Source organism: Macaca nemestrina, chromosome 18, assembly GCF_043159975.1.
Source record: "Macaca nemestrina isolate mMacNem1 chromosome 18, mMacNem.hap1, whole genome shotgun sequence".
Lineage (NCBI taxonomy): Eukaryota > Metazoa > Chordata > Mammalia > Primates > Cercopithecidae > Macaca > Macaca nemestrina.
In genome coordinates this window covers 45,856,584-45,883,067 of record NC_092142.1, presented here as the reverse complement: position 1 = coordinate 45,883,067, position 26,484 = coordinate 45,856,584, and the positions used below count along the sequence as shown (strand labels likewise).

The 26,484-nt window shown below is 43.4% G+C and overlaps 1 protein-coding gene across 1 annotated transcript; it reads left to right on the top strand.

The window, feature by feature from the left end:
* The first annotated feature begins 4,804 nt into the window (after positions 1–4,804).
* LOC105492217 (DnaJ heat shock protein family (Hsp40) member A2) lies at positions 4,805–23,946 on the top strand. The gene is made up of 9 exons (XM_011759230.2): positions 4,805–5,003; positions 6,544–6,603; positions 6,920–7,143; positions 10,625–10,705; positions 11,161–11,294; positions 14,003–14,199; positions 19,627–19,771; positions 19,902–20,029; positions 22,116–23,946. Exons 1-9 carry the CDS (start codon positions 4,926–4,928, stop codon positions 22,305–22,307), a joined length of 1,239 nt encoding a protein of 412 aa, XP_011757532.1. The 5' UTR covers positions 4,805–4,925; the 3' UTR covers positions 22,308–23,946.
* The last annotated feature ends 2,538 nt before the right edge of the window (positions 23,947–26,484 follow it).

Sequence of the window (26,484 nt, the reverse complement as noted above, 5' to 3'; positions counted from 1 at the left end):
GTTCCAGCTACTCGGGAGGTTGAGGCAGGAGAATCACTTGAACCTGGGAGGCAGAGATTGCAGTGAGCCAAGATCGTGCCACTGCACTCCAGCCTGGGTGACAGAGTGAGATTCTGTACAACCCCCCCAAAAAAAGAAAAAAAACTCACTATGTTGCCCAGGCTGGTCTCAAACTATCCTACCACCTTGGCCTCTTGAAGTACTGGGATTACAGGTGTGAGCCACCACTCCCCAGCCCAGCTTATTTTAAAAAAATTTTGTAGAGACAGGTCTTGCTATGTTGTCCAGGCTAATTGAATTTTTTTTTTGGTTTGAGACGGAGTCTCACTCTGTTGCCCAAGCTAGAGTACAGTGACGTGATCTCTGCTCACGGCAAGCTCCGCCTCCCAGGTTCTTGCCATTCTCCTGCCCCAGCCTCCCAAGTAGCTGGGCAGGTGCCCGCCATCACACCCAGCTAATTTTTTGTATTTCTAATAGAGACGGGGTTTCGCCGTATTAGCCAGAATGGTCTCAATCTCCCGACCTCGTGGTCCACCCGCCTCGGCCTCCCAAAGTGCTGGGATTACAGGCGTGAGCCACGTGCCCGGCCTTTATGTATATTATGTATATATTATAGTGGTAATATGAGGGGTGTGTGTGTATACATATACACATATATGTGAATATATATAATTCATATCCCATCACAATAGACATATCTTCTCCACTATTTTTCCCACACTAATTGTTAGATGGCCAAATTTATTGGGTCAATTTCTCTGCTTACTATACCATTGCAATTATATAAGCAAACTGAACCTTTGGAAAATGCTAATTAATGAGGCAGGGTTTGACACGACTGAGTTTGAAAGGCCAGCAGCAGGGCTAGAAATACCACATACAACTGTGCTGCCCCATCACTGAATGATCTACTTTAAGCACTGAAAAGAAATTCAGAGATTATTCAGTGATCCAAGTCCCACAATTTTTTTTTCTTTTTTTTGAGATGGAGTCTTGCTCTGTCGCCCAGGCTACAGTGCAGTGGCCGGATCTCGGCTCACTGCAAACTCCGCCTCCCGGGTTTACGCCATTCTCCTGCCTCAGCCTCCCGAGTAGCTGGGACTACAGGCGCCTGCCACCTCGCCCGGCTAGTTTTTTTCGGTTTTTGGGTTTTTTTTTTTTTGTATTTTTTAGTAGAGACGGGGTTTCACCATGTTAGCCAGGATGGTCTCGGCTCCTGACCTTGTGATCCGCCCGTCTAGGCCTCCCAAAGTGCTGGGATTACAGGCTTGGGCCACCGCGCCCAGCCCACAATTTTTTCTTTCCAGAGCACTAACAATCATCAAATGACGTGGTCCTGACACCCTCATAACAAGAACCATCAGTACCTTCTTCTGTATTCCGCCAAAATATTTTAACCTGCATCACTTACTCTATACAGTCAAACCTAGTTAAAGGCAGAAAGCAAAACCACTTTCTGAACTGCCTGAATGATATATCTAGAGTTGTCTAAGTAATGGATTACACAGTTCCCAATTACTTGTGAACAGTATGAATGGTCTTCAAAAATACTACAGTTCCTATACTCCCTGCCCCATTCCATATCCACCTCCTCCCCCTGCCCCAGTCCATATCCACCTCCTCTCCACCCCAACCCCTCACAGTTACACAAGCATACTAAATCAAAGTAAAGGAATTGAACACCAATATAAGCCTGGCAGAAATCTGAAATCACTGCCGCCTCAAACTTGAGATCATTGCAGCGCTCAGGTGTACTGTGACTCAGCATTTTACAGTGCCTGAGACATGAAATGATATAAAGGTCCTTTTCCCTTCATAGCATTGGCTAAATATGAAGCCAAAATAAATATGCTATCTCAAAACAGTTAGTGGCTGAAACATTACAGTGACACAGGTTTAGCTCAGTCTCTGATTCTTGGGAGAAGAGCCTGTGTCAGTTTAAACACACAAAGTTCTTCTGAAATAACTCAAGCCATAAAATTAGCAAATTATGCTGACTACAATTAATACGCAGAAGTGGAGAAAATATTGCAAAGAAATGAAAATGAAATTCAAAAATAGTTACTGTGGTTACTGGTCTAGTCAGGTAAAAAAAAAAAATAAGAAGAAGAAGAAGAACAAAAGAGGGAATTTACCCAGCTACTCTTCATTACAATATCAGAAGCTAAAATGGCATCAAGAGAGAATTTTTTCCCCTTGGAAAAAAAAAAAAAACTGAGTAAAACTGAAACAAATAGGAAACTCCAGCCCTTTTAAACTGTTCACGGGCAGAAGGCTAATAAGATAAAACAATATGAAATAAAAAAGATAAATTAATATGAAGGTTGCAATAAAGACAGATTTTCAGTTCATATTCTCACGTGGAGCAGGAACTAACAGAGAAATGAGACTGACAAGCAAGGAGATCTGGGAAGACGAGGTCATGAAAAGGGACAGACGGGCGTTTCCCATAGGTAATGGAGGAAGTCAGGGAATCCCAGTAGAAAAGCCAGAAATTTAAATGAGTAAAGACAATGTAAGCAAATAGGCCAAAAACAATAGTTAATACTTAATTTGTTTTAGCTTCTAAGTAATTTTTAAAATTTTAATTATTTATTATTTTGAGACAGGGTTGCACTCTGTCACCCAGGTTGGAGTACAGTAGTGTGATCTTGGCTCGCTGCAACCTCCACCTCCTGGGCTCAGGGGATTCTCCCACCTCAGCCTCCCGAGTAGCTGGGACTACAGGGGTGTGCAACCACCCCCAGCTAATTTTTGTATTTTTAGTAGAGAGGTGGTCTTGCCACGTTGGCCAGGCTGGTCTCAAACTCCTGACCTCAAGTGATCCATCCACCTCAGCCTCCCAAAGTTCTGGGATTACAGACCACAGCGCCCAGCCCTAAGTAACAGAAATGTATTAACTCTTTTAAACCAATGATATAAAAAATAAGAAGCCCCATCTTACACCTGAGGAAACCACCTCAGAAAAGTTAACTTGTTGAAGGTCACATTGTTCCTAAATGAGAGTCAGACTACCAACCGACATAATCTAACTTCGCCACAACTTTACAGCTTCTCTTATGAACATCTCAAAATGTGAAAAGTAGAGAATTGGATTTCACAGCCATGCATGAGGAGGATGTCAGCATTTACACGGCAATCGTGGTTGGCAGAGGCAGTGGCTCAGGCCTGCAATTCCAGCACTTTGGGAGGCCAAGATGGCTGGTTCATTTGAGATCAGGAGTTCGAGACCAGCCTGGTCAACATGGTGAAACTCCACCTCTACTAAAAATACAAAAATTAGCCAGGCATGGTGATGGGCGCTTGTAATCCCAGCTACTCGAGACGCTAAGGTGGGAGAATCACTTGAACCCGAGAGGTGGAGGTTGCAGTGAGCTGAGATCGCGCCACTGCACTCCAGCCTGAGGGACAGAACGACACTGTCTCAAAAAAAAAAAAAAAAAGAGTTCGGGATCCTACCACATTGTTGCACATTTTTTGTACCACAAAAGGTACAAACGAAGGGTGGTGGGAACTCGAATGAGACAGCAGTGTTCACCAGTGTCCAGTCAAGGAAGACTTCACAGAGGGAGCAGGATTTCAGATGGGATTTGAGGAAAAGGGTTTAAGGACTATCAATGACTTATCACTGATTACTCTTAGGGTTTTCGGGCTAAATTTCAGAGACCTTGTCATGGCATTCAGGCCCTCCACAACTAGGTCAAGGGGAACGCCAAGGAAGAAACATTATCCTGAGTAAGATGCTTATACTGAAGTCTTTGCTATCAGTTCAGGTTCCAAGGGATCATAAAATCTTACTTTTCTGTCTCCGTAAACCGTAAATGGGTTGAAGGCAGGCACTTTTGTAACACTCCTCTCTCCGGACCAGGCCTCTGTACATCATAGCACGTGGTAGATGCACAGCATTCACTTTCTAAGCGAAACTAAAACGAATGTAAATCAAGTCACCTGGTGGCCAGAGTTGCCTTACACCATCTAAACCTCTGGTATTAGCTAATTTTAAAGCTATCAAGAGGCTTAAACACGTGGTCCAGAAGCAACACGTGGACCTTGGTTTGGACTGGAATGCCACAAACCAATTGTAAAAGGCCATGCGATCATTTGAAAAACCTAAATATAGACTGGGAATTAGATTAAGGAATTGTTAATTTCATTAGATGAGATTACGTCGTCATGCTTTTAAAAGTTGTCTTAAATATATACACTCAGGGTATTTATGAATGAAACGGTTTCCCTGAAAACACTAGAGATGTATAGGGGAGCGAATGAAACAAAATTGGTAAAATGTAGCTAACTGCACTACGGGGTGTAATAGACTGCTTTTGTTGAATGTTTCATTATTCCCATAACATAAAACACAACATACACACACACGCGCTCCCAGTTTTTTTCATCGTAAGCCCCGAGGGAGCCAGACCCAGAGGGTCCACCGACGTCCTGGATTCTGAGAACGATTTCTGCGCGCCAGGCTGGCCTCCTGCAGGAGCCGGGGCCCACTTCCTTTCCCGACCGACTCGAAGCTAACGAAGCTGCCGCGTAGGCCTGTTAATCCCCTCAGTACCCAGTGCGAGGTTAAACACGCGACGTCGCAACCATGGCCTTTGAGAGGAAGCTGAATTCCTGGGGTGCGCCGTGTAGAGTTCATTTCCTACGTCGGCCCAGCACAGCAGCCTGGACCCAGAGGAGATCAGAGAACCAGCCACACTCTTCACCACCCCGACCCAGTGGCCGCGCCTCGGGCGCTCGGGGGCGGGCTCCGCACTGCGACGTCACGGCGCACCGTGCGCCCGGTCAAAGTTCAGCCCCGCCCCCGCTTCCCCCTCGCTGTCTCCCTCGGCCTGATCCGCTGCCGACGCCGCTTGTGGGCCCGGCTCCTCTCTGTCTGCTCCGCCACCTTCTTCCTGAGCACTGCCCGGCCGGCCGCCATGGCTAACGTGGCTGACACGAAGCTGTACGACATCCTGGGCGTCCCGCCCGGCGCCAGCGAGAACGAGCTGAAGAAGGTATCCGGGAGCGGGCCGGGCGGGCGGGTGTGAGGGGCGCGGGGCCTGCGCGGCCGGGGATGTCTTCTTCAGCCAGGCCGCGCTACTGGGCGGCCCGCGAGCCGGCGCCGGCCGTGACGGGCCCGGGCTGGGGATCGGCGGCGGCAGCGGCGGGACCGGCCTCGCGGCGAGCCGCGCCCTCCGGCCTCGGCTGACCTTGGGCCGCCGGCCCCGCCCGCCCGCAGATGCAGCAAATAAAACTCACTCCTGCGCAAACACGACGGTAGCCCTTCCTCCCTCCTCGGGCGAGCGCCGGTGGCCGGTCTCCCCCAGGAGGCAGCAGCTCGCCCGGCTCTCCGCGTCGAGGTCACCACCCCGGAAAAACAGGTTGGACCGAGGTGCTCAGCGCATCCCGGCCCCGGGAGAGAAGCTGTCCACCCCGCGGCCGTCGGCCCCGGGTCTGGTGCTCCGCGGGGAAAAACGGCGGGGAGGTCCGGCGGGGAGGTCGAGGCCGCCCCCACAGAGCGCCTCGGGCAGATGGGGTTGTTTCCTGGGATCCCCGGCTGCGGGCTGCGGGAGCTCCTCCCTCTCTTCCTCCCTCGCCCATTGACCCGGAGGTAGCGTGGGTCTGTGTTTGGATGCATTGTTCTGTGGTCAGGTAATGCTAATGTCCTGTACCTGCTTAGGAATAAGCCGTGGTCCCAGCCAAACGCCTGAGTGTTCAATAAACATGAATAGAAGGCATTATTATCGCTGTTTGCAATGCTGCGATATCTTTCATCTCAGGATTTCAAAGCACACGAGGCGTTTAAGCCCCACAGCATCCTCACCGGGCTAAGAGCATCCGGATTTGTAAGCCGAGAAAAATGAGAATGCTCCTTAGGCAGTGAGAAGAGTGCAGTGGACTTCCTGTTACCTTACCGGAAATGCTAGTCTGTATTATATAATTCACGAGCCTCCGTGAATGAAGATTTAAGTGCTGTATGACCCAAACACCTCGTTGAGAGTGTGCAACTTCACTACCACCGAAGTTGCCACCACGACCCCAGTTAACCACCACGTGCAAATAAAACACCTAAAGACACTACCTGGGACCACCTTGACTTTTTCATGATATTACAGTTAGAAGGAAGGCATGAGCCATCGGGAGCAGGAATTGTGACTTTAGCTTGATTTATAGTAATGTTTTGCAGTCCGTAAGGCTTGACAGTCATTTATCTCGAATTTATTAGAGTGGTCTTGGTCTGGTTACTTGGCCATCAGACACTTGACGATAGGGAAAATATGGATAATGTTTGAACGTTTTCCCTATGGTATTGCTTCATTGTTTTATCTGGTTTTCACGTCACTGTAATTATTTTCAAGTATAGCTACAGTCTACTTGGTTATATTACATTAGTAAACAGTATCGTGAGGAAGTGCCAAAGAATACGAATAGAAAATATTTTTGGAAGGTTATAACTCTAGAACATTACTTTTCAGAAAAGTGGATGTTAAGTTATTACAAAACTTTAAACTGGTGTTTAGTTATAACCTTCTTTGTTTTTGTCCATTTTCAAAGGCATACAGAAAGTTAGCCAAGGAATATCATCCTGATAAGAATCCAAATGCAGGAGACAAAGTAAGTTATTTGCGATTTTTTTATTCCGGGGGTTTTAGTTTTAACTTAAATTGCCCTCCTTGAAAAAAAGGAATGTTGCAGGAAAAAAATCCAGCTATGCCCACACAGCCACATTTTCATAATGTCAAAGAGTATTTTAGTTTTAGAATAAGAGTACTACCATTCTGAGGAGTGGTGGGTGGTAAATAGAAGCAGAATCAAGTCAAAGGTAACTTGTCCCTTTTATTAGAATTAAATGGATTCTGGATTCCTATAGCCTCTCGCCACTCTTCTATTTGAAAATGCAATTATTTTTATTTTTACCTTTTCTTTATAGTTTAAAGAAATAAGTTTTGCATATGAAGTACTATCAAATCCTGAGAAGCGTGAGTTATATGACAGATACGGAGAGCAAGGTCTTCGGGAAGGCAGCGGCGGAGGTGGTGGCATGGATGATATTTTCTCTCACATTTTTGGTGGGGGATTGTTCGGCTTCATGGGCAATCAGAGTCGAAGTCGAAATGGCAGAAGAAGAGGAGAGGACATGATGCATCCACTCAAGTGAATATCTTGTTTTGTTGTGTTAAAAAATTAGGTACTTTTTGTCAAGTGGAACATTGACTCAGTAGAAGAAAAAAAACTCATAGAATGTTCTGTCCTTCATTAGAAAAACTTCCATGTGCCTTGTCTTCTTTTGGTGACTAAATAGAATTTGATTATCTGACTGTTTCTATTTTGCTGTAGCTCTTAAAAGGATGGTAGATATTTTTTAATGAGAGGAAGGTGGTTTTATATGGTTCTGAGGCTGCTTGTTATTATAGGACTTAAAATTTCAAGTGTGAAGATCGTTTTCTTTTTTCTTTTCTTTCTTTTTTTGAGACTGAGTTTCGCTTTTGATGCCCATGCTGGAGTGCAATGGCACAATCTCAGCTCACTGCAACCTCCGCCTCCTGGGTTCAAGCGATTCTCCTGTCTTCAGCCTCCCGAGTAGCTGGAATTACAGATGTGGCACCATGCCCAGCTAATTTTGTATTTTTAGTAGAGGTGGGGTTTCTCCATGTTGGTCATGCTGGTCTCGAACTCCCAACCTCAGGTAATCTGCCTGCCTCGGCCTCCCAAAGTGCTGGGATTAGAGGCGTGAGCCACCATGCCTGATCTTTTTTTTTTTTTTTTTTTTTTGAAATGGAGTCTGACTCTGTCACCCAGGTTGGAGTGCAGTGGCACCATCTAGGCTCACTGCAACCTCCGCCTTTCAAGTTCAAGCAATTCTCCTGCCTCAGCCTCCCAAGTAGTTGGGATTACAGGCACCTGCCACCATGCGGGGCTAATTTTTGTATTTTTTTAGTAGAGACAGGGTTTTGCCATGTTGGCCAGGCTGGTCTTGAATTCCTGAGCTCAGGTGATCAGGGATTACAGGCATAAGCCACTGCACCCAGCCTATTTTCTTTGAAGTATATGAATCTTCCAAGTTACCTTTTATTTAAAAACTAAAAATGAGTGACTGTCTGCCTACTTTGTGTACATGTTAGAGTCACTCATTACTTGATCCTCAGTGTGAACTCTCCTAAGTTGGTTTCCATGGAGCTTGCTGGCTTCCAGCCTGACATTAACCTGCCAACACATGAATGGTGCCTGACCTTGATCTTAGACTGTGAATCCACAAGCCCTCTCCAGTGTGAAATTAGCTATTTCACTTTGCAAAATCTGGGAGGTCTTTTTTCCCATTCTTTTTTTCGATAAATTATTTTATTAGCAAATGTCAGTGGCTGAAGTTCAGATACTTAAAATATTTCATAATATCCTAGTTTATACACTTGAGTAAATTAGAGGAAGTCATGTTATCTGTTAACTTGAGTCTCATTGAATCCTTAAATTTGTTTTTTAAAAGAATTTGCCCTCAGAAATTAACATTTGAATACCATTCCAATGGTAATATTTGTGCAGTGCAGGTTAATTCGTTTATATTTTTCTTTAATATAGAAATGATCTAAAAAGAAAATAGGATCAAAAGAGTGCTGTCTGTACTTTATAGTAGTTCTTCATGTTTAAAGAAATGTTATGCTATATAGTAAAACAGTTTTCTGTTGTTTTAACATTTCATATTTTCCTGTTATTACAAATACTGTGTTTATAATACTGCATTCCATGATTTAATCATTTACCTTTTATATAGGGTATTGCCAGGTTTTTTTTTCTGTAATAGATAGTGCTGCTATGAGTATCTTTATGTAAAGCTTTGTTTCTCCTTGGCAGAGATTCCCAGGCAGGCATGAGTGTTTTGAGGCTGATAAATACAACTAAATTGCCTTGCACAGAGGGATTGTGCCAGTTTAGGCCCCACTAGTGGAGAGTGCCAGCCCTGCCAAACCATTACCTTCATTTTTCTTTCCTTGGCCTTCTTTGTTGAAATGTGTCTTTTTTTCTGGCTTAGGGTACTGGTTGTGCATATCAATTGTAATTTAATATGTAGGGGGAAAAAGCCGATTTTTAAAAAATGATTTGTTACAGAGAGTATAGAAGATGCAACAAGCTTTTTTGTCTAAGACTCAGCTGTAGATAGGTCATTATTTGACGGTGTTGTTGGTAATGTTTTGTCCTTACATGTGGTATTCTTATCCTGTCTACAACAGTTTTAAGGTTCTGAGAATAGGCCGGGCGCGGTGGCTCAAGCCTGTAATCCCAGCACTTTGGGAGGCCGAGACGGGCGGATCACAAGGTCAGGAGATCGAGACCATCCTGGCTAACACGGTGAAACCCCGTCTCTACTAAAAAATACAAAAACTAGCCGGGCGAGGTGGCGGACGCCTGTAGTCCCAGCTACTCGGGAGGCTGAGGCAGGAGAATGGCGTGAACCTGGGAGGCGGAGCTTGCAGTGAGCTGAGATCCGGCCACTGCACTCCAGTCTGGGCGACACAGGGAGACTCTGTCTCAACAACAAAAAAAAAAAGTTTCTGAGAATAACAATTTTGAGAAAGTTTGAATATCACAAAATAGTGTAGGTGCTTTGTAAAATACTTTTAACTATTTTTTTGTTCCTGTAACTCCCAGGATTTTAAAGCAAATCATTACAGGATGACCATTCCTAATCTGAAATCTGAAATGCTCCAAAATATGAAACTTTTTGAGCACCATCATGATGCCACAAGTAGAAAACTCCACACATAAGTACTTGTCTCACTCTGTCCCCCAGGCTGGAGTGCAGTGGTGCGATCTCAGCTCACTGCAGCCTCAATCTCCAGGGCTTAAGCAGTTCCCTGCCTCAGCTTCCTGGGTAGCTGGGACTTCAGACATGCCACTATTCCTGGCTAATTATTTTTTATTTTTTGGTAAAGATGAGGTCTCTCTAAGTTGCTCAGGCTGGTCTTGAACTGCTAGGCTCAAGCAATCCTTCCTCATTCTCCTGAAGTGCTGGGATTATAGGCATGAGCCACTGCACCTGGCATGAAAAACGATTCTTTCCCTCCTTTCTGTCATACTATTGGTAGGGCCACTTTTATTTTTTTTTAAGACATATGCCATCTAAGTGACTCACTTAAGCTGAAATACAACTTTGTAGCCTTTCTAAATTGTCCATGGAGCAAACAGGGACTCTGGAGCCAGACACCTATGTGATCTTGGGCAAGTTACTTGACTGTTCTGTGCCTCAGTTTTATCACATAAAATGGGAATAATAATCGTACCTCTTCTGAAGTGTTTTTCTTAGGAGTTGGGTGGAGGGCTTATGCCTCAGAACAGAAGGTTGTGATGTTTGAGTTTGTGAAGTCATCAGCTTTATCAGAAATTCCACCACAGCAAATTGTTGACCTGATGCTATGGGCTCTGACTTTGAGTATCGCATATATACTGTCTGTAGTCATAAAATATTTCTGTTAATTTCAGCCATAAAATAAACCTCAGTTGAATGATTTAATGTGAGATTATGAGGTGTTTTTGAATTCTGTTTTAAAAGTTGATAATGAATTTGCTGTATCAGCTGTTATTTATATCTTGTATTTGAGCAAATGTGGCAAAATTTGATTGAAGCTGATTATTTTCTTTCTAGAGTATCATTAGAAGATCTGTATAATGGCAAGACAACCAAACTCCAACTTAGCAAGAATGTACTCTGTAGTGCATGCAGTGGGTAAGTGTGTCCTCTGGTTTATTGGGTACATTTTGTCTGTTCTTTAAGTGTCACACTGATTGTCTGTACCAGGTAAAAATTGTTATGAGTTAAAACTTACGGCCGGGTGCAGTGGCTCACACCTATAATCCCAGCACTTTGGGAGGCCGAGGTGGGTGGATCACCTAAGGCGGAAGAATCACTTGAACCCGGGAGGTGGAGGTTGCAGTGAATCAAGATTGCGCCACTGCGCTCCAGCCTGGGTGACAGAGTGAGACTCCATCTCAATCAATAAATAAATAAATCTTAGCAGAACGTTTTCTGATACTTCTGAAAGTCAATTTAAACACAAGTTATTGTGTTTAAATACAAGTTATTGGGGTTGAAGTTAAGGTAAAAGTACAATTTCTGTGTGTCATAGCTTATTGGAGTGGTCTGTGGACAAAAACCTAATGCATAACTTGTGTTTGCTTTAGCCAAGGTGGAAAGTCTGGAGCTGTCCAGAAGTGTAGTGCTTGTCGAGGTCGGGGTGTGCGCATCATGATCAGACAGCTGGCTCCAGGAATGGTACAACAGATGCAGTCTGTATGCTCTGATTGTAATGGAGAAGGTATGTGTGCCAGTACTTCTCTGCTTTTATGTTGAAATGGATTGAGAATGCAGATATTGGAGAGGTTTACAATTTTTTATTTCAAAGGGTATTTGTTTACATCTTATTAAAGAAAAAGGAGGCCGGATGCGTTAGCTTATTCCCATAATTCCAGCACTTTGGGAGACAGAGGTGGATTGCTTGAGCCCAGGAGTTCGAGGCCAGCTTGGGCAACATAGGGAGACCTCATTACTATAGGAAAAAAAGTGTAGAAAAATATGTAATCAGGGGCTCAGGGCATGTCTGTGGTCCCAGCTGCCTGAGAGGCTGAGGCGGGAGGATTGGTTGAGCCCGGGAGTTCAAGGGAGCAGTGAGCCGTGATCATATCAGTGCACTCCAGCCGGGGCGACAGAACAAGACCCTGTTGCAAAAATAAAAGCGTGAAAGTAATTACTCCATTATGCCTAAGCCCAGTGAACGTAGAGAAACAGTAGATTTGTATTGTGTTAGTGAAAGGTGACTCCTTAATTCTGAAAAGAGGGGCAAGGTGATTATTTGTTCCTTTGCTATTTCCTTCTTTATCAAATATAACCTTTTATATACTGTCTCTGTAGAAATGACCACCATGGGAGGACTATCTCCTTTCTCAAGTAGAACCTTTTAAACTACAAAGGGACAAATAAATAATAAATAACTAAACAAGTAATTGTTTAGTTACTCTGATAAGTAGAAGATTTTACTGTAACCTTTAGTTAGCTTTAAAGAATTGATTTTGAGATTGAAACTGTCCTCACAGAAGTAAATAATTTAGTCTTTGTGGGCCAAATAGTTTTTGTCACAACTACACACCTCTGACTTTTAGTGCTTTTATAGCCACAGACAAATGGGTATGGCTGTGTTCTGATTAAAATTTTAATTATAAAAACAAGTAGCTCCTCCCACCCCTGCCATTCTAGAGCAGTGCTATCCAATAGAATTTTTTTCTGTGGTGATGGAAATGTTCTGTATCTGCAGTGTTCAGTACAATAGCCATTAATCACCTGTGACTACTGCATACTTCACATGTGGCTAGTGTGACTGGGGAACGATTTTAAATTTGAATTAATTTAAACATAAACTTAAGTAGCTACAGGTAGATAGTGGCTACCACATTAGACAGTATAGTTCAAGAGCATCCTTTTCCACATTGCTATTGGAAGTGATGAGATAATTATGAGAAGCTACATATGATGTTTGCTTCCTGGATAATCTTGGCATTTTACTTTATTTTTTAAAATTATTATTATTTTTGGAGATAGGGTGTTGCTGGAGTTCTGTGGCGCATTCTCGGCTCACTGCAGCTTCCACCACCCACGCTCAAGCAATCCTCCCACCTCAGCCCCTCACCCCACAATTAGCTGAGACCACAGGTGCTTGCCACCACGCCCAGCTAATTTTTGTATTTCTTGTAGAGACTGGGTTTTGCCATGTTGCCCAGGCTGGTCTCGAACTCCTGGATTCAAGCAATCCTCCTGCCCCAGCCTCCCAAAGGGCTGGGATTACAGGTGTTAGCCACCACTCTTGGCCTCCTTTTGTTTTATTAAAATTGCTAACTCCCACTATCAAGAAACCAAAGTTAACTGAAATCTTTTCTCATGTACCATTACTTTTTTTTTTTTTCTTTTTTTTTTTTTTTTTTAATGTGAGACAGAGTCTTGCTCTGTTGCCTAGGCTAGAGTGCAGTTGCGCGATCTCAGCTCACCGCAACCTCTGCCTCCTGGCTCAAGTGATTCTGCTGCCTCAGCCTCCTGAGTAGCTGGGATTACAGGCGCCCGCCATGACACCCGGCTGATTTTTGTATTTTCAGTGGAGACGGGGTTTTGCCATGTTGGCCAGGCTGGTCTCAAACTCCTGACCTCAGGTGATCCTCCTACCTTGGCCTCCCAAAGGGCTGGGATTACAGGCGTGAGCCACCATGCCCCGCCACCATTACCATTTTGAAGAACTGGTGTTTCGCAGAACATACTTTGCAAAAGTACTGTTACAGAAACAGCCCCTAAATAATCAGTTATACACATCTTTCTAAGCCTCCAAATGTGCCAGTAATTAGCCATTAGAAAGTGACGCCATTTTTTCACACTATACTATGTATAATCACAGTTTTGCTTTTTTATACCATAATTAAATATTTCAGAAGAATATATAGAAGAGAAAAGCCGTGTTGCCCTAAACATGGTATGGATACATTACATTCTGAAATAGTGGGAAGCTGAGTCCTTCAGGCAATCTGCAGTAGTAAGATGTAAGTTTTTGTTATTCAGAATAATGCTTTTTTTTGTTTTGTTTTGAGACATGGCCTCACACTGTTACCCAAACTGGGGTGCAGTGGCATGAGTATGACTCACTGCAGCCTCGACCTCCAGCAGTCTTCCCTCCTCAGCCTCCCAAGTAGCCAGGATTACAGGTGTGCACTACCATGCCGGCTAACTTTTTTTATTTGTAGTAGAAGCAAGGTCTCACTGTATTGCTAGGCTGGTCTCAGATCCTGAGCTCAAGTGATCCTACCACCCTGACCTCGCAAAATATTGGGATTGCAGGCTTGAGCCACTATGCTTGGCCTCAGAATGCTACTTTGAATAAAAATTTAGGTAGCTATTAAAAGAAATTCAGAAAGTATATTTAAAGGATAAGAGTATTAAAGAGTACAGTATGGTACTCTTGCTGAAAGTTTCAATGACTTCTTTTTCCAGGAGAGGTAATTAATGAAAAAGACCGCTGTAAAAAATGTGAAGGGAAGAAGGTGATTAAAGAAGTGAAGATTCTTGAAGTCCACGTAGACAAAGGCATGAAACATGGACAGAGAATTACATTCACTGGGGAAGCAGACCAGGCCCCAGGAGTGGAACCTGGAGACATTGTTCTTTTGCTACAGGAGAAAGAACATGAGGTGATTTTCCTTTTTTTAGTTTTTTGTGTTTTGTTTTATTCAGAAGTACTTCTTGTTTGTGAGAAATAGGTTAGATCTGTTTGGAGTCCCTGGAGCAACACTGCACACTGGAGAAGTTAAGGGAATCATGGCAAATTCCTAAAGACAGGCTTGTGTAAGAAAGACTAACAAGGCAGGTGCCGTTAGAAGCACTATAAGAGTCAGTTTTAGTCCTGGCTTGGTTTTTTTTCCCCCCCGCCCGAGATGGAGTTTCACTGTTGTTGCCCAGGCTGGAGTGCAGTGGTGTGATCTCGGCTCACTGTAACCTCTGCCTCCCGGGTTCAAGCGATTCTTCTGCCTCAGGCTCCTGAGTAGCTGGGAATGCAGGCGTGCACTACCACTCCTGGCTAATTTTTATTTTTAGTAGAGACGGGCTTTCTCCATGTTGGTCAGGCTGGTCTTGAGCTCCCGACCTCAGGTGGTGCGCCTGCCTCAGCCTCCCAAAGTGCTGGGATTAACAGTGGGAGCCACTGCACCCAGCGTTGGTCTTTTTTTTTTTTGACGGAGTTTTTTTGACCGCACCCAGGCTGGAGTGCAGTGGCGCAATCTTGGCTCACTGCAACTTCCGCCTCCCAAGTTCAAGCGATTCTCCTCTAGCTTGGTCGTTGACTAGCACTTTAACCGTAGGTAGTCTTACTGTCTCAGTTTCTTTGTTTATGAAAATAAGGGCACTGGGCGTTGGACCAGTTGGTCTAAGGCAGCCTGTTTTTTCACTGTGAAACTCTGCTGCTCTGTTGATTTGGTTTTTACTTATTGGGTAGCCAAGTGAGCTATCCTTGAAAGAGTTCTAGGATTTAAAAAAAACAAAACAAAACAAAACATTTTTTTTAGAAGTTTCTGAAGAATGTGGTCACTAGTGTATGTTTTGGGGTTTTTTTGTTTTTGAGATGGTCTTGCTTTGTTGCTGAAGCTGGAGTACAGTGGCGTGATCTGGGATCACGGCAACCTTTGCCCCTGGGCCCAAGCAATCCTCCTATCTCAGCCTCCCAAGTAGCTGGGACAACTGACGCACCATCATGCCCATCTGTTTTTTTTTTTTTGGGTTTTTTGTTTTGTTTTGTTTTGTTTTGTTTTTGTATTTTTAGTAGAGACGGGGTCTTGCCATATTGCCCAGGCTGGTCTTGAACTCCTGAGCTCAAGCAGTCCTCCTGTCTCGACCTCCCAAAGTGCTGGGATTACAGGTATGAGCCACCATGCCCAGCCTAGTGTATGTTATTTTGATTTTAGCATTGCACTTGTATATTTTTAATGTCCATATTATATACTGTAGACCTTACTCATAAAGAATATATCTGGAGCTATTCATGAAAAACCCCTCCAGTAATCACCTAAATTCTTGAATGTTAGAAGCACTTGGTAGGACTCTAGCTTTGTACTTGATCACATTTACTCATGCTTTCCTCTGAAAGTCATTACGTCATAGGTTAACTACCTTTTTAGTTTGCCCTAAAATTTTCTCCTGTGCATAAGTCCAGTCAACACAGAGAAATGGTAAATTTGTATTATGTTCAGTGAAAGGTTATTCTTTTTAATTCTAAAAAGGTGGGCAAGCTGATTATCTGTTTGTAATTTAAAGGTTATATATTTAATAAAGAAGGAGATCGTCCTTCTGTGGTGGTCATTTCTTCAAATAGAGTAAATGTTAAAAATCACTTTAAGAATCCAATAGAGAACAACAAAGCCATATTGAGATCCAGGTTTTAGGAATTTGGTTGTAATCCCTCACAAGGTCAGACTTGATCTCCTGGACAATCAGGGCGTGCTAGTCAGCTTTCATGACTCAGCAAAGCTACAAATTATGTATTTTGGCTTTTTGTGGAAATTGCCAACCCTGCAAATAGCAAACGTCTCCTAGGTTGTCAAAAAATAAGAGTAGTTTTTAGAATTCTGCCTTTGGGTCTTATAGGATGAAATATTTACAAGATTTGCCATTTGTTAACATTTTAGCTACTTCCTTGTTCATTCAGTCTTGCTGCTGTGCACAGCACCATACCAGGAATATGAGGGAGAAAGCTAGCAAGACAGCTAAATAATTGGGAATTCTGCTTGGATGTAGGTTAGACTGTGTTGTAAAATGGTACAGACAATGCCTAGGCATTTTCATTGATAGAATCCTTGGAGTAGTTTGGGGTTCATTGTCAAATGATGTCTGGCAGGTGCAGCAGCACAGTAGTGAGGAAGTGAAGAAGGAATGCTTATTTGCAGAAGAAAGATGATTTTTTTGGTTTGAGGCATGTCAAACTGATGGTAAAACCTTTTTTTATTCCTAAGTTTAGTTTTTAATGTTGCTGCATAATAAATTGGGTTTTTTAAAAGTAGATCATTGGATTTCGAGGCAAAGGACTTAAGGTCTGGGCCCCATTTACTAGCTTTGGCTTCCCTGGACTTTTCAGATATTAAAGAGTCAAATGAGATTATGAATAAGCTTCTTTCTTAGGGCCTGTGGGGAGGTGTTGGGAAGTAAGTCATCTCTGAAAGTTGTTGGCAGCAGTGGAATTGGCATGGAATTTTCAACAGAAGGCAGATGTAACTGGTTGTCTAAGGTAGAAAATAGAAGGTGGTAAAGGTTAGAATGGAAGTTTGTCTAGTTCCTTCTTGGGAGTGCTGTATCATCTATAGTCATCATCTTGCCATGTCACTTGTCAGTGTGCCCGTTTGTGTGTCTTGGTGGTCTGGTTACCATAATGCAGTTATACAGCATCAAACTACAGAACCTGGTGATGTTAGTCACGCCTCTATAACTTGTGCTTTTGTTATTGAGAAATTATGACTTTTAAGTGTTTTCTGGTCTAGTGCTTTGGTAGTCCCTCCTCATTAATTTTGTTTTTCAGAAACTCTCCGGCATTCTTGCTTGTTTATTCTGTTTAAACTTTTAGCATCCAGTTTAGCTTCTCCCCCTCCACTGCAACAACCATCCTGATAATCATTTTTTTTTTAAATCACTTTCAGTTGAACTCTCCTGTACAAGAACATGATACATATCTCTTTCTTTTTTTTTTTTTTTTTTTTTTTAAAGAGACAAAGTCTCGCCCCTGTCCTCCAGACTGGAGTGCAGTGGCGCAATTGTATTTTTAGTAGAGACAGGGTTTCACTATATTGGTCAGGCTGGTCTCAAACTCCTGACCTCAAGTGATCTGCCCACCTCAGCCTCCCAAAGTGCTGGGATTATGGGTGTGAGCCACCATGCCCTGCCCCTCCTTTTTATTTTTATTTTATTTTTTTTGAGACGGAGTCTCACTCTGTCACCCAGGCTGGAGTGCAGTGGCGCAATCTCTGTTTACTGCAACCTCCACCTCCCAGGTTCTAGCGATTTTCCTGCCTCAGCCTCCCAAGTAGCTGGGACTACAGGCCTGTACCACCACACCCGGCTAGTTTTTATATTTTTAGTAGAGACAGAATTTCGCCTTGTTGACCAGGACCTCAGGTGATCCACCTGCCTCAGCCTCCCAAAGTGCTGGGCTTATAGGCATGAGCTACTGCTTCCGTCCTAAAATAATATGACTTTAACAAAGGATATTTGGTAAGATGGTTCTTAGAACACTCGCATTTTACAGTATACTTAGCATTTTATTTTAAATTTATTATTATTATTTTTAAAAGACAGGATATCCTTCTGTCATTCAGGCTGGAGTGCAGTGGCTGGATCATTGAGGAGGGACTACTACCGCAGGCTCCAACTCCTGGGCTCGAGGGATCATCCTGCCTCAACTAGCCTATTTTATGTTTTAATTTTTTGTCTCCCTATGTTGCTGTTTTGAACTGACCTCCCAAAGCTCTGACCCTATATTTAGGTTTAAAAATTTTTTTTTTTTTTTTTTTTTAATTGAGATGGAGTCTCGCTCTGTCGCCCAGGCTGGAGTGCAGTGGCACGATCTTGGTTCATTGTAGTCTCCGCCTCCCAGGTTCAAGTGATTTTCCTGCCGCAGCCTCCTAGGTAGCTGGGACTGCAGGCGCCCACCACCACGCCTAGCTAATTTTTGCGTTTTTAGTAGAGATGGGGTTTCACCATATTGGCCAGGCTGGTCTTAAACTCCTGACCTTGTGATCCGCCTGCCTTGGCCTCCCAAAGTGCCGGGATTACAGGCATGAGCCACTGCGCCTGGCGTACTTAGCATTTTTAATGCGTTGAAAAATCCTGTATTAAAGAAACTATTGGTCCCGTTGTGAGAAACACTTGAATAAATGTGCATAGATAATATACCTTTTTGGATCTCAAACTAGCACACACAAGAATGCCTGGAGGGCTTGTTAGGACTACAGATACTGGGTCCTGCCTGCCTTGTTTCTGGCAGGAATGGAAGTGGGGCCCAAGAATATGTGTTCCTAACAAGTTTCCTGAAGCTGCTTGTCCAGAACCACACTTAGAGAATCATTGGTTAAGGTAATGGTTTAACTTTGTTTAATGGGTAAATTTAGGAGAGTAACATAGGAAAAGAATCTGTCTACCAGATTTTCTATAAGTGAACCAGCCAGGATTGTTCTTTACAAGAAGAGTGACCATTGTAAAATCTAAGCAAAAATTGCAGATTGGGCATGTGAAATTGGATATATTTTTCCTACACATTGAAGGCCCAGAAACATTCTTTGTGCTTATTCTCAATACCTTTTGCATTACCTAGTCCATAGGCTTATAGTGTAATATTGAATGAACCAGTTTTACATTTTAGTGAGATATGAAACTTGTTGGTACGTGTGTGAAGCATAGAATTGAGCCACTTGACTTTGCTGGCTGGGTGTTACTGGTTGAGGTTTTTTTATGTTGACCTTGGACCCTCCCCCCCTTCCGTGTTATGATCATGTCTGGGGAGCACTCCAGGATGAGCTTGTTCTGTAGAAGCCCTCTGGGCTTTCTATACCTTTTTCACCAGAGGCAGAATCTGAAAGTGGGCCATAATTGCAGAATACACCTGGCCCTGTTTTGGGGGCCTCAGTTCTGTTGCTCTTTTTTTTTTTCTTTTTAGACGGAGTCTCGCTCTGTCGCCCAGGCTGGAGTGCAGTGGCGCGATCTCGGCTCACTGCAAGCTCCGCCTCCCGGCTTCACGCCATTCTCCTGCCTCAGCCTCCCGAGTAGCTGGGACTACAGGCGCCCACAACCGCGCCCGGCTAATTTTTTGTATTTTTAGTAGAGACGGGGTTTCACCGTGGTCTCGATCTCCTGACCTTGTGATCCACCCGCCTCGGCCTCCCAAAGTGCTGGGATTACAGGCGTGAGCCACCGCGCCCGGCTGTTGCTCTTATATATGCCATTGTTTACCAGTTCCAGTAAACCTTCCTCATGGAAGTGAGTAGTAGAAATAAGGTTTGGAATTTAAGTCAACGAACATAGTGCCGCAGGGTGTAGCTCCATAATTTTTAAGCAAATGTATTTCTTTCGTGCTTTATTTATAGGTATTTCAGAGAGATGGGAATGATTTGCACATGACATATAAAATAGGACTTGTTGAAGCTCTATGTGGATTTCAGTTCACGTTTAAGCACCTTGATGGACGTCAGATTGTGGTGAAATACCCCCCTGGCAAAGTAATTGAACCAGGTAAATCTTGATTTTGTCTGATTCTGGTTTTCAGGTATTCTTACAATTTGTAATTTTTTTTATACTGCATAACTCTAAAAACAAATGAACACCTCTTTTGGGTAAAATTATGAATCATTCCTCTTAATAGGATGTGTTCGTGTAGTTCGAGGTGAAGGGATGCCGCAGTATCGTAATCCCTTTGAAAAAGGTGATCTTTACATAAAGTTTGATGTGCAGTTTCCTGAAAACAACTGGATCAACCCAGACAAGCTTTCCGTAAGTGTCTTTAAATTAAACAGCAGTTGACTTCCAGGTTTGGGATTTGGATTTTGGTTTTTTAGACAGGGTCTCTGTCACCCAGGCTGGGGTGCCGTAGTGTGATCGTGGCTCACTGCAGCCTTGACCTCTTGGGCTTAAGCGATCCTCTCACCTCAGCCCCCCGAGGAGCTGGGACTACAGGTGTGTGATGCCACGCCTGGCTAATTAAAAAAATTTTTTTTGGAAACACAGTCTCACTGTGTCACCCCAGCTGGAGTGCAGTGGTGCAGTCTCAGCTCACTGTACCCTCCGCCTCCCAGGTTCAAGTGATTCTCATGCCTTAGCCAACCAAGTAGCTGGGATTACAGGCGTGAGCCACAATGCCTGGTAAGTTTCTTTTTCTTTTTCTTTTTTTTTTTTTTTTTTTTGAGACGGAGTCTCACTCTGTCGCCCAGGCTGGAGTGCAGTGGCTGGATCTCAGCTCACTGCAAGCTCAGCCTCCCGGGTTTACGCCATTCTCCTGCCTCAGCCTCCCGAGGAGCTGGGACTACAGGCACCCGCCACCGCGCCCGGCTAGTTTTTTTTTTTGTATTTTTTAGTAGAGACGGGGTTTCACCGGTTTAGCCAGGATGGTCTCGATCTCCTGACCTCGTGATCCGCCTGTCTTGGCCTCCCAAAGTGCTGGGATTACAAGCTTGAGCCACCACACCCGGCTTTTTCTTTTTCTTTTTCTGTTTTTTTTTTTTTTTTTTTTTTTGAGACGGAGTCTTTCTCTATCGTCCAGGCTGCAGTGCAGTGGCGCGATCTCAGATCTCAGCTCACTGCAAGCTCCGCCTCCTGGGTTCATGCCATTCTCCTGCCTCAGCCTCCCAAGTAGCCGGGACTACAGGCACCCACCACCATGCCCTGCTAATTTTGTTTTTATATTTTTAGTAGAGACGGGGTTTCACCATGTTAGCTAGGATGGTCTCGATCTCCTGAACTCATAATCCACGTGCCTCGGCCTCCCAAAGTGTTGGGATTACAGGCATGAGCCACTGCACCCGGCCAAGTTTCTTTCTTTTTAAGAGAGTCTCGCTCTGTTGCCCAGGCTAGCGTGCAGTGGCATAATCATGGCTCACTACAGGTGTGCTCCACCATACCCTGCTAATGCTTTTCAAAACTTTTCATAGAGGTGGAGTCTTGCTGTGAGTCCAGACTGGTCTCAAGCAATCCTCCTGCCTCCCGAAATTCTAGGATAGCAGTTGTGAGCTGCCATGCCCAGCTGACTTCAAGTTTCTTAATAGTCATGTTAACATTCAATTTTAAAGTATATTTGTGTGATTGGTAGGCTTTCCTAGTTGTTAGGAAATAGAGTATTGCTGGTGTAAATGTTGATGGGGCCAAGCAGGGAATTGTAGAGAAGTAAAGTAGATCCGGTGTGGGTGGTGGTGAGGACTAGCACTCCCTGAAGAGAGCAGATTCCTCACTTGCAGAGGGCGGGACCACTACCCCCTTCTCATCAGCTGGTGTCCATGCCGGATGCAGGAAGGCGTGTCTCCTGTAGAAGTTTTCTAATGTTAAAGTATTGGCAGCTAATGACCTTTTTTTTTGTTCTTAAAGCAATAGGTTGCACAAAAGATGTCTAGATTTGGCCTGTGAGTGATGAGTTTGTGATCTCTTACTTAGAGTTCAAAGTCCAGTCCACATTCCTTTTTTTAACTTTTTTTTTTTGAGATGGAGTCTTGCTCTGTCATTCAGGCTGGAGTGCAGTGTCACAGTCTCAGCTTACTGCAACCTCCACCTCCTGGGTTCAAGCAATTCTCCTGCCTCAGCCTTCCAACTAGCTGGGATTACAGGTACCCACCACCATGCCCAGCTAATTTTTTGTATTTTTAGTAGAGACGAGGTTTCACCATGTTGTCCAGGCTGGTCTCAATCTCCTGACCTCCCCTCCTCATCCGCCTGCCTCAGCCTCCCAAAGTGCTGGGTGAGATTATAAGCATGAACCACCACGCCCAGCCCCTTTTTTAACACTTAAAGAAACGACACTGGATTGTATATATCAAAAGGAAAGTTGATGAAACTGTTAAAACCAACCTGGTTTTTGTTTGTTTTAATAAAGGAACTAGAAGATCTTCTGCCATCTAGACCGGAAGTTCCTAACATAATTGGAGAAACAGAGGAGGTAGAGCTTCAGGAATTTGATAGCACTCGAGGCTCAGGAGGTGGTCAGAGGCGTGAAGCCTATAATGATAGCTCTGATGAAGAAAGCAGCAGCCATCATGGACCTGGAGTGCAGTGTGCCCATCAGTAAACTCTGCAAACAAATTGCACAGGTGGATTTTCTTTCCACATTTGCCTGATTTGTTCTCAGCAATCCAGCTGGAGTGTCTTATCAATCCAGATGAACTGAGGGACATCTGTTGGTCTATGTATAACTTTTAAAATTGGTATAGTATCTACAGAGTGTATAATTTAAACTAACCACAAAGCTTTACATCTTCATTTCGACTGTTCCATAGCAGAATAAAGCACTTGAAAGGAAACAAGACTCCCTTTCACATGTGGATATTATAAGTTTCAATCCTGGTATCTGTGCTTGATTTTTATCAGTTTTGTGTAGATTTTTATGTTTCATATTTTAAATTTAAATCCCACATTGTAAAGTTTGTATAATTTGTCCTGAAGCTTTGTGTTTGGCTGCACTTGCATAAGCTGCTACAAATAGAATAAAGAATTTCATAGCCTGTATCTATCATTTAGATGCATGGAAAAAAATGGGCTTTGCACACAATGGGTTTGGAGCTGACTGGGAACAATGGAAAAAATTACATTAGCTGTGGTTGTAAAGTTTTTTTGTTTTTGGTGGTTTTTTTTTTGTTTCTTTTTTGTTTCTTTTTTTTTTTTTTTTTTTTTTACCATCTTGTGAAAGGTTTCTGAAACTCGATAATAAAAAGCAGTTGGTGTAAATTATTCTTTTGTGTCACATTTTTAGAAGGGAAAAACATAAAGAATGTATCCTTAGTACTGGTTCTTAAACAGCCCATAAAAACCCATAGGCCTGAAGCTTATATCTCAGGCCTGTGCCCATCTTATAGTCTTAGTAGACAAAAGGCTGGTAGAGACAGTCTTCAGTGGCTTCAGTGATGCTCTCTAGAGGCCAGGGTGTCTTGAGTGCTGTAACTCCTGAGCAATGGGCTAGCCTGACTTCTGTATCTCCCCACCACCACCCCCTTAAAAAAATAAGGTAAGAGCAAATCTATAGTAAAACCATGTCTGCATAGAACGTCTCCAAATCCTGTTTTCATTAAATGTAGAAGACGCTCTGTCTCCATTACGTTGAGTATTTGGAATTGGAGAAGCCATTGATTATTAGATTTTCTTTAATGTTTTATAGAAAAGATGCTTATTCAGAATTTAAGAATGAAGGCAACTGAAATACGCATTGTTGTAGTTATTTATATTTCAAACTAAAGAAAATGAGAAAAATCAGGTAAAATTGATGAAAAGGATGTTGTGTTTCTCTTTCCATCATCTGGTTTTTACCATTTCACTCTCAGTAGGTATTTGTAGAACACATTTATTTGAGGGAAGATGCACATTTCACATTTATAAAGGAACAAATGGGGAAAGCTGAAAACGAAAAATTTTTAATGTATTAAATGCCATCCCTGAGCCTAAATCTAGTATTTGTAGTTTATTTCTAGGTCTGCTAGAAGCTGAAAACCTGAATGAAAAAGGTGTGCTGACACTAATGAAGGCCTGTGAGGTTTAAATTACTGACCTATCCACTCTACCTCCATTGTACAAAAAATATTTTACAAGCCTGGGCAAGATTCAACAGCATAATAGTTTTGTATCCAAGGTTACTTCCCCACAACCACTTTAAACATAAGAAATGCGGTGGCAATATAAAGTTTGTAGCCTTTCCAATAAAGGTTTATAAAACAGTTGTTCAGTGTAGTCTGTCTTTCATTTCTACCCAGGTATTTTGACTGTAGGCAAGAAAACTATTTGGGGCCGGGCGCGGTGGCTCACGCCTGTAATCCCAGCACTTTGGGAGGCCAAGGTGGGCGGATCACGAGGTCAGGAGATCGAGACCATCCTGGCTAACACGGTGAAACCCCGTCTCTACTAAAAAAAAAAAAAAATGCAAAAAATTAGCCGGGCGAGGCGGCGGGCGCCTGTAGTCCCAGCTACTCGGGAGGCTGAGGCAGGAGAATGGCGTGAACCCGGGAGGCGGAGCTTGCAGTGAGCCGAGATCGCGCCATTGCACTCCAGCCTGGGCGACTAAGCGAGACTCTGTCTCAAAAAAAAAAAAAAAAGAAAACTATTTGGAAGAGAGTTGCTGTTAAGGTGTGTTATTTCACTTGGTCTCCTTGCTCTAGTTTGTAGAGCACCTGCCTAGAGAACCAATCATACAGGGTCACCAGCACAGATAATTTTGTGTAACAGCTTTATTCAAGATATGATTTATATACCATAAAATTTACCATTTTTAAAAATTTGCCACAATTCAGTTGATTTCAGTATATTCAGCCATCTCCACTAATTTCAGAACATTTTCATCAAAGAAGAAACCCCCAATCCATTAAGTCACTTTCTGTTCCATTCTCTCCTCAACTCCTGGTGTAATCACTAATAGCTAATTCTGCTTCTAAATATTTGCGTATTTTGGACATTTTGTATAAGATCAAAATACATGACCTTTAGTGATGCATTCACTTAGCTTAATGTTTTCAGGATTTATTCTTGTTGACGGCATAGATCTGCACAGTAATAGCAGGGATACATTCTGAGAAGTGCATGGTTAGGCGGTTTCATCATGCAAACGGTGTACTTGCACGAACCTAGGTGGGGTAGCCGACTGTACACCTATATGGTATAGTGTATCGATCCTAGACTACAAACCTGTACAGCTTGTTACCGTAGGCAGTTGTAACACAATGGTAAGTAGTTTTCTGTTTACCTTTTGGTACAGTAAAAGTACCTTATATGAGAAAAGGGCCTGGTGTGGTGGCTCACGCCTATAATCCCAACACTTTGGGAGGCCAAGGTGGGCGGATCACCTGAGGTCAGGAGTTCAAGACCAGCCTGGCCAACATGGCTAAGCCCTGTCTCTACTAAAAATACAAAAATTTGCTGGGTGTGGTGGCATGAGCCTGTAATCCCAGCTACTCAGAGGCTAAGACTGGAGAATCATCCCAGAGGCAGAGGTTGCAGTGAACCAAGATCGTGCCACTGCACTCCAGCCTGGGTAACAGAATGAGACTCCATCTCAAAAAAAAAAAAAAAAAAAAAAAAAGATGGTACACTTGGATAGGGCTCTTACCATGAATAGAGTTGGCAGGACTGGAAGTCCTGATTCGGTTGAGTCAGTGAGTGAATATGAAGGCATAGGCCATTACTGTAGAGATTGTAAGCACTGTACACAGGATACACTACATTTGTAAAACCTTTTTCTAAAATAATAATTAAGGCTGGGCATGGTGGCTCATGCCTGTAATCCTAGCACTTTGGGAGGCCCAGGCAGAAGGACTGCTTGAGCCCAAAAGTTCAATAACAGCCTGGGAAACAGAGATCCCATCTCATAATTTTTTTTATTTTTTTGAGACGGAGTCTTGCTCTGTTGCCCAGTCTGGAGTGCAGTGGTGCAATCTCAGTGGTGCTAACTGGAGTGCAGTTAGCTAGCATGGTCTCGATCTACTGACCTCAGATTATCTGCCCGCCTTGGTCTCTCAAAATGCTGGGATTATAGGCATGAGCCACTGTGCTCGGCCATCAAAAGTCTTGTAATTAATCTTCAGTTGCAAAAGATTTGGTAAAATTAGGAAGCCTACATCACCTGGTACAGACTTCTAGGGAACATTTTAAGTATGGTTGGTTGTTTTTAATTTCCAAAAGTTCAGTTAAATCTCTGGTCAAAGTGAACCAGTAGCCAGTGCCACTATGGGTCAAGCTAAACACGTTAGAAAACCTGACTTCTGCCAGGCGCGGTGGCTCACGCCCGTAATCCCAGCACTTTGGGAGGCCGAGGCAGGCAGATCACGAGGACAGGAGATTGAGACCGTACTGGATAACACGGTGAAACCCCATCTCTACTAAAATTACAAAAAATTAGCCAGGCATGGTGGCACATGCCTGTAGTCCCAGCTACTTGGGAGGCTGAGGCAGGAGAATCGCTTGAACCCAGGAGGTGGAGGTTGCAGTGAGCCAAGATTGCTTCCCTGCACTCCAGTCTGGGCAACAGAGCGAGACTTTGTCCCAAAAAAAGAAAGAAAAAAGAAAATCTGACTTCCCAGCTATAGGAAGAAAAGAACCTGAGAAAGCTTATACCAGCAGCGGGTTGAGAATCTTCAGTGATAAAGCTTAACATTCTATGTGTGAATATCCCCTTCCATAATCTACAAATAGTGTACAAATTATTTTTTTCTATTAGGAAGGCAATACATGATCATTAAAAAAACAGAACTATCGGCCGGGCGCAGTGG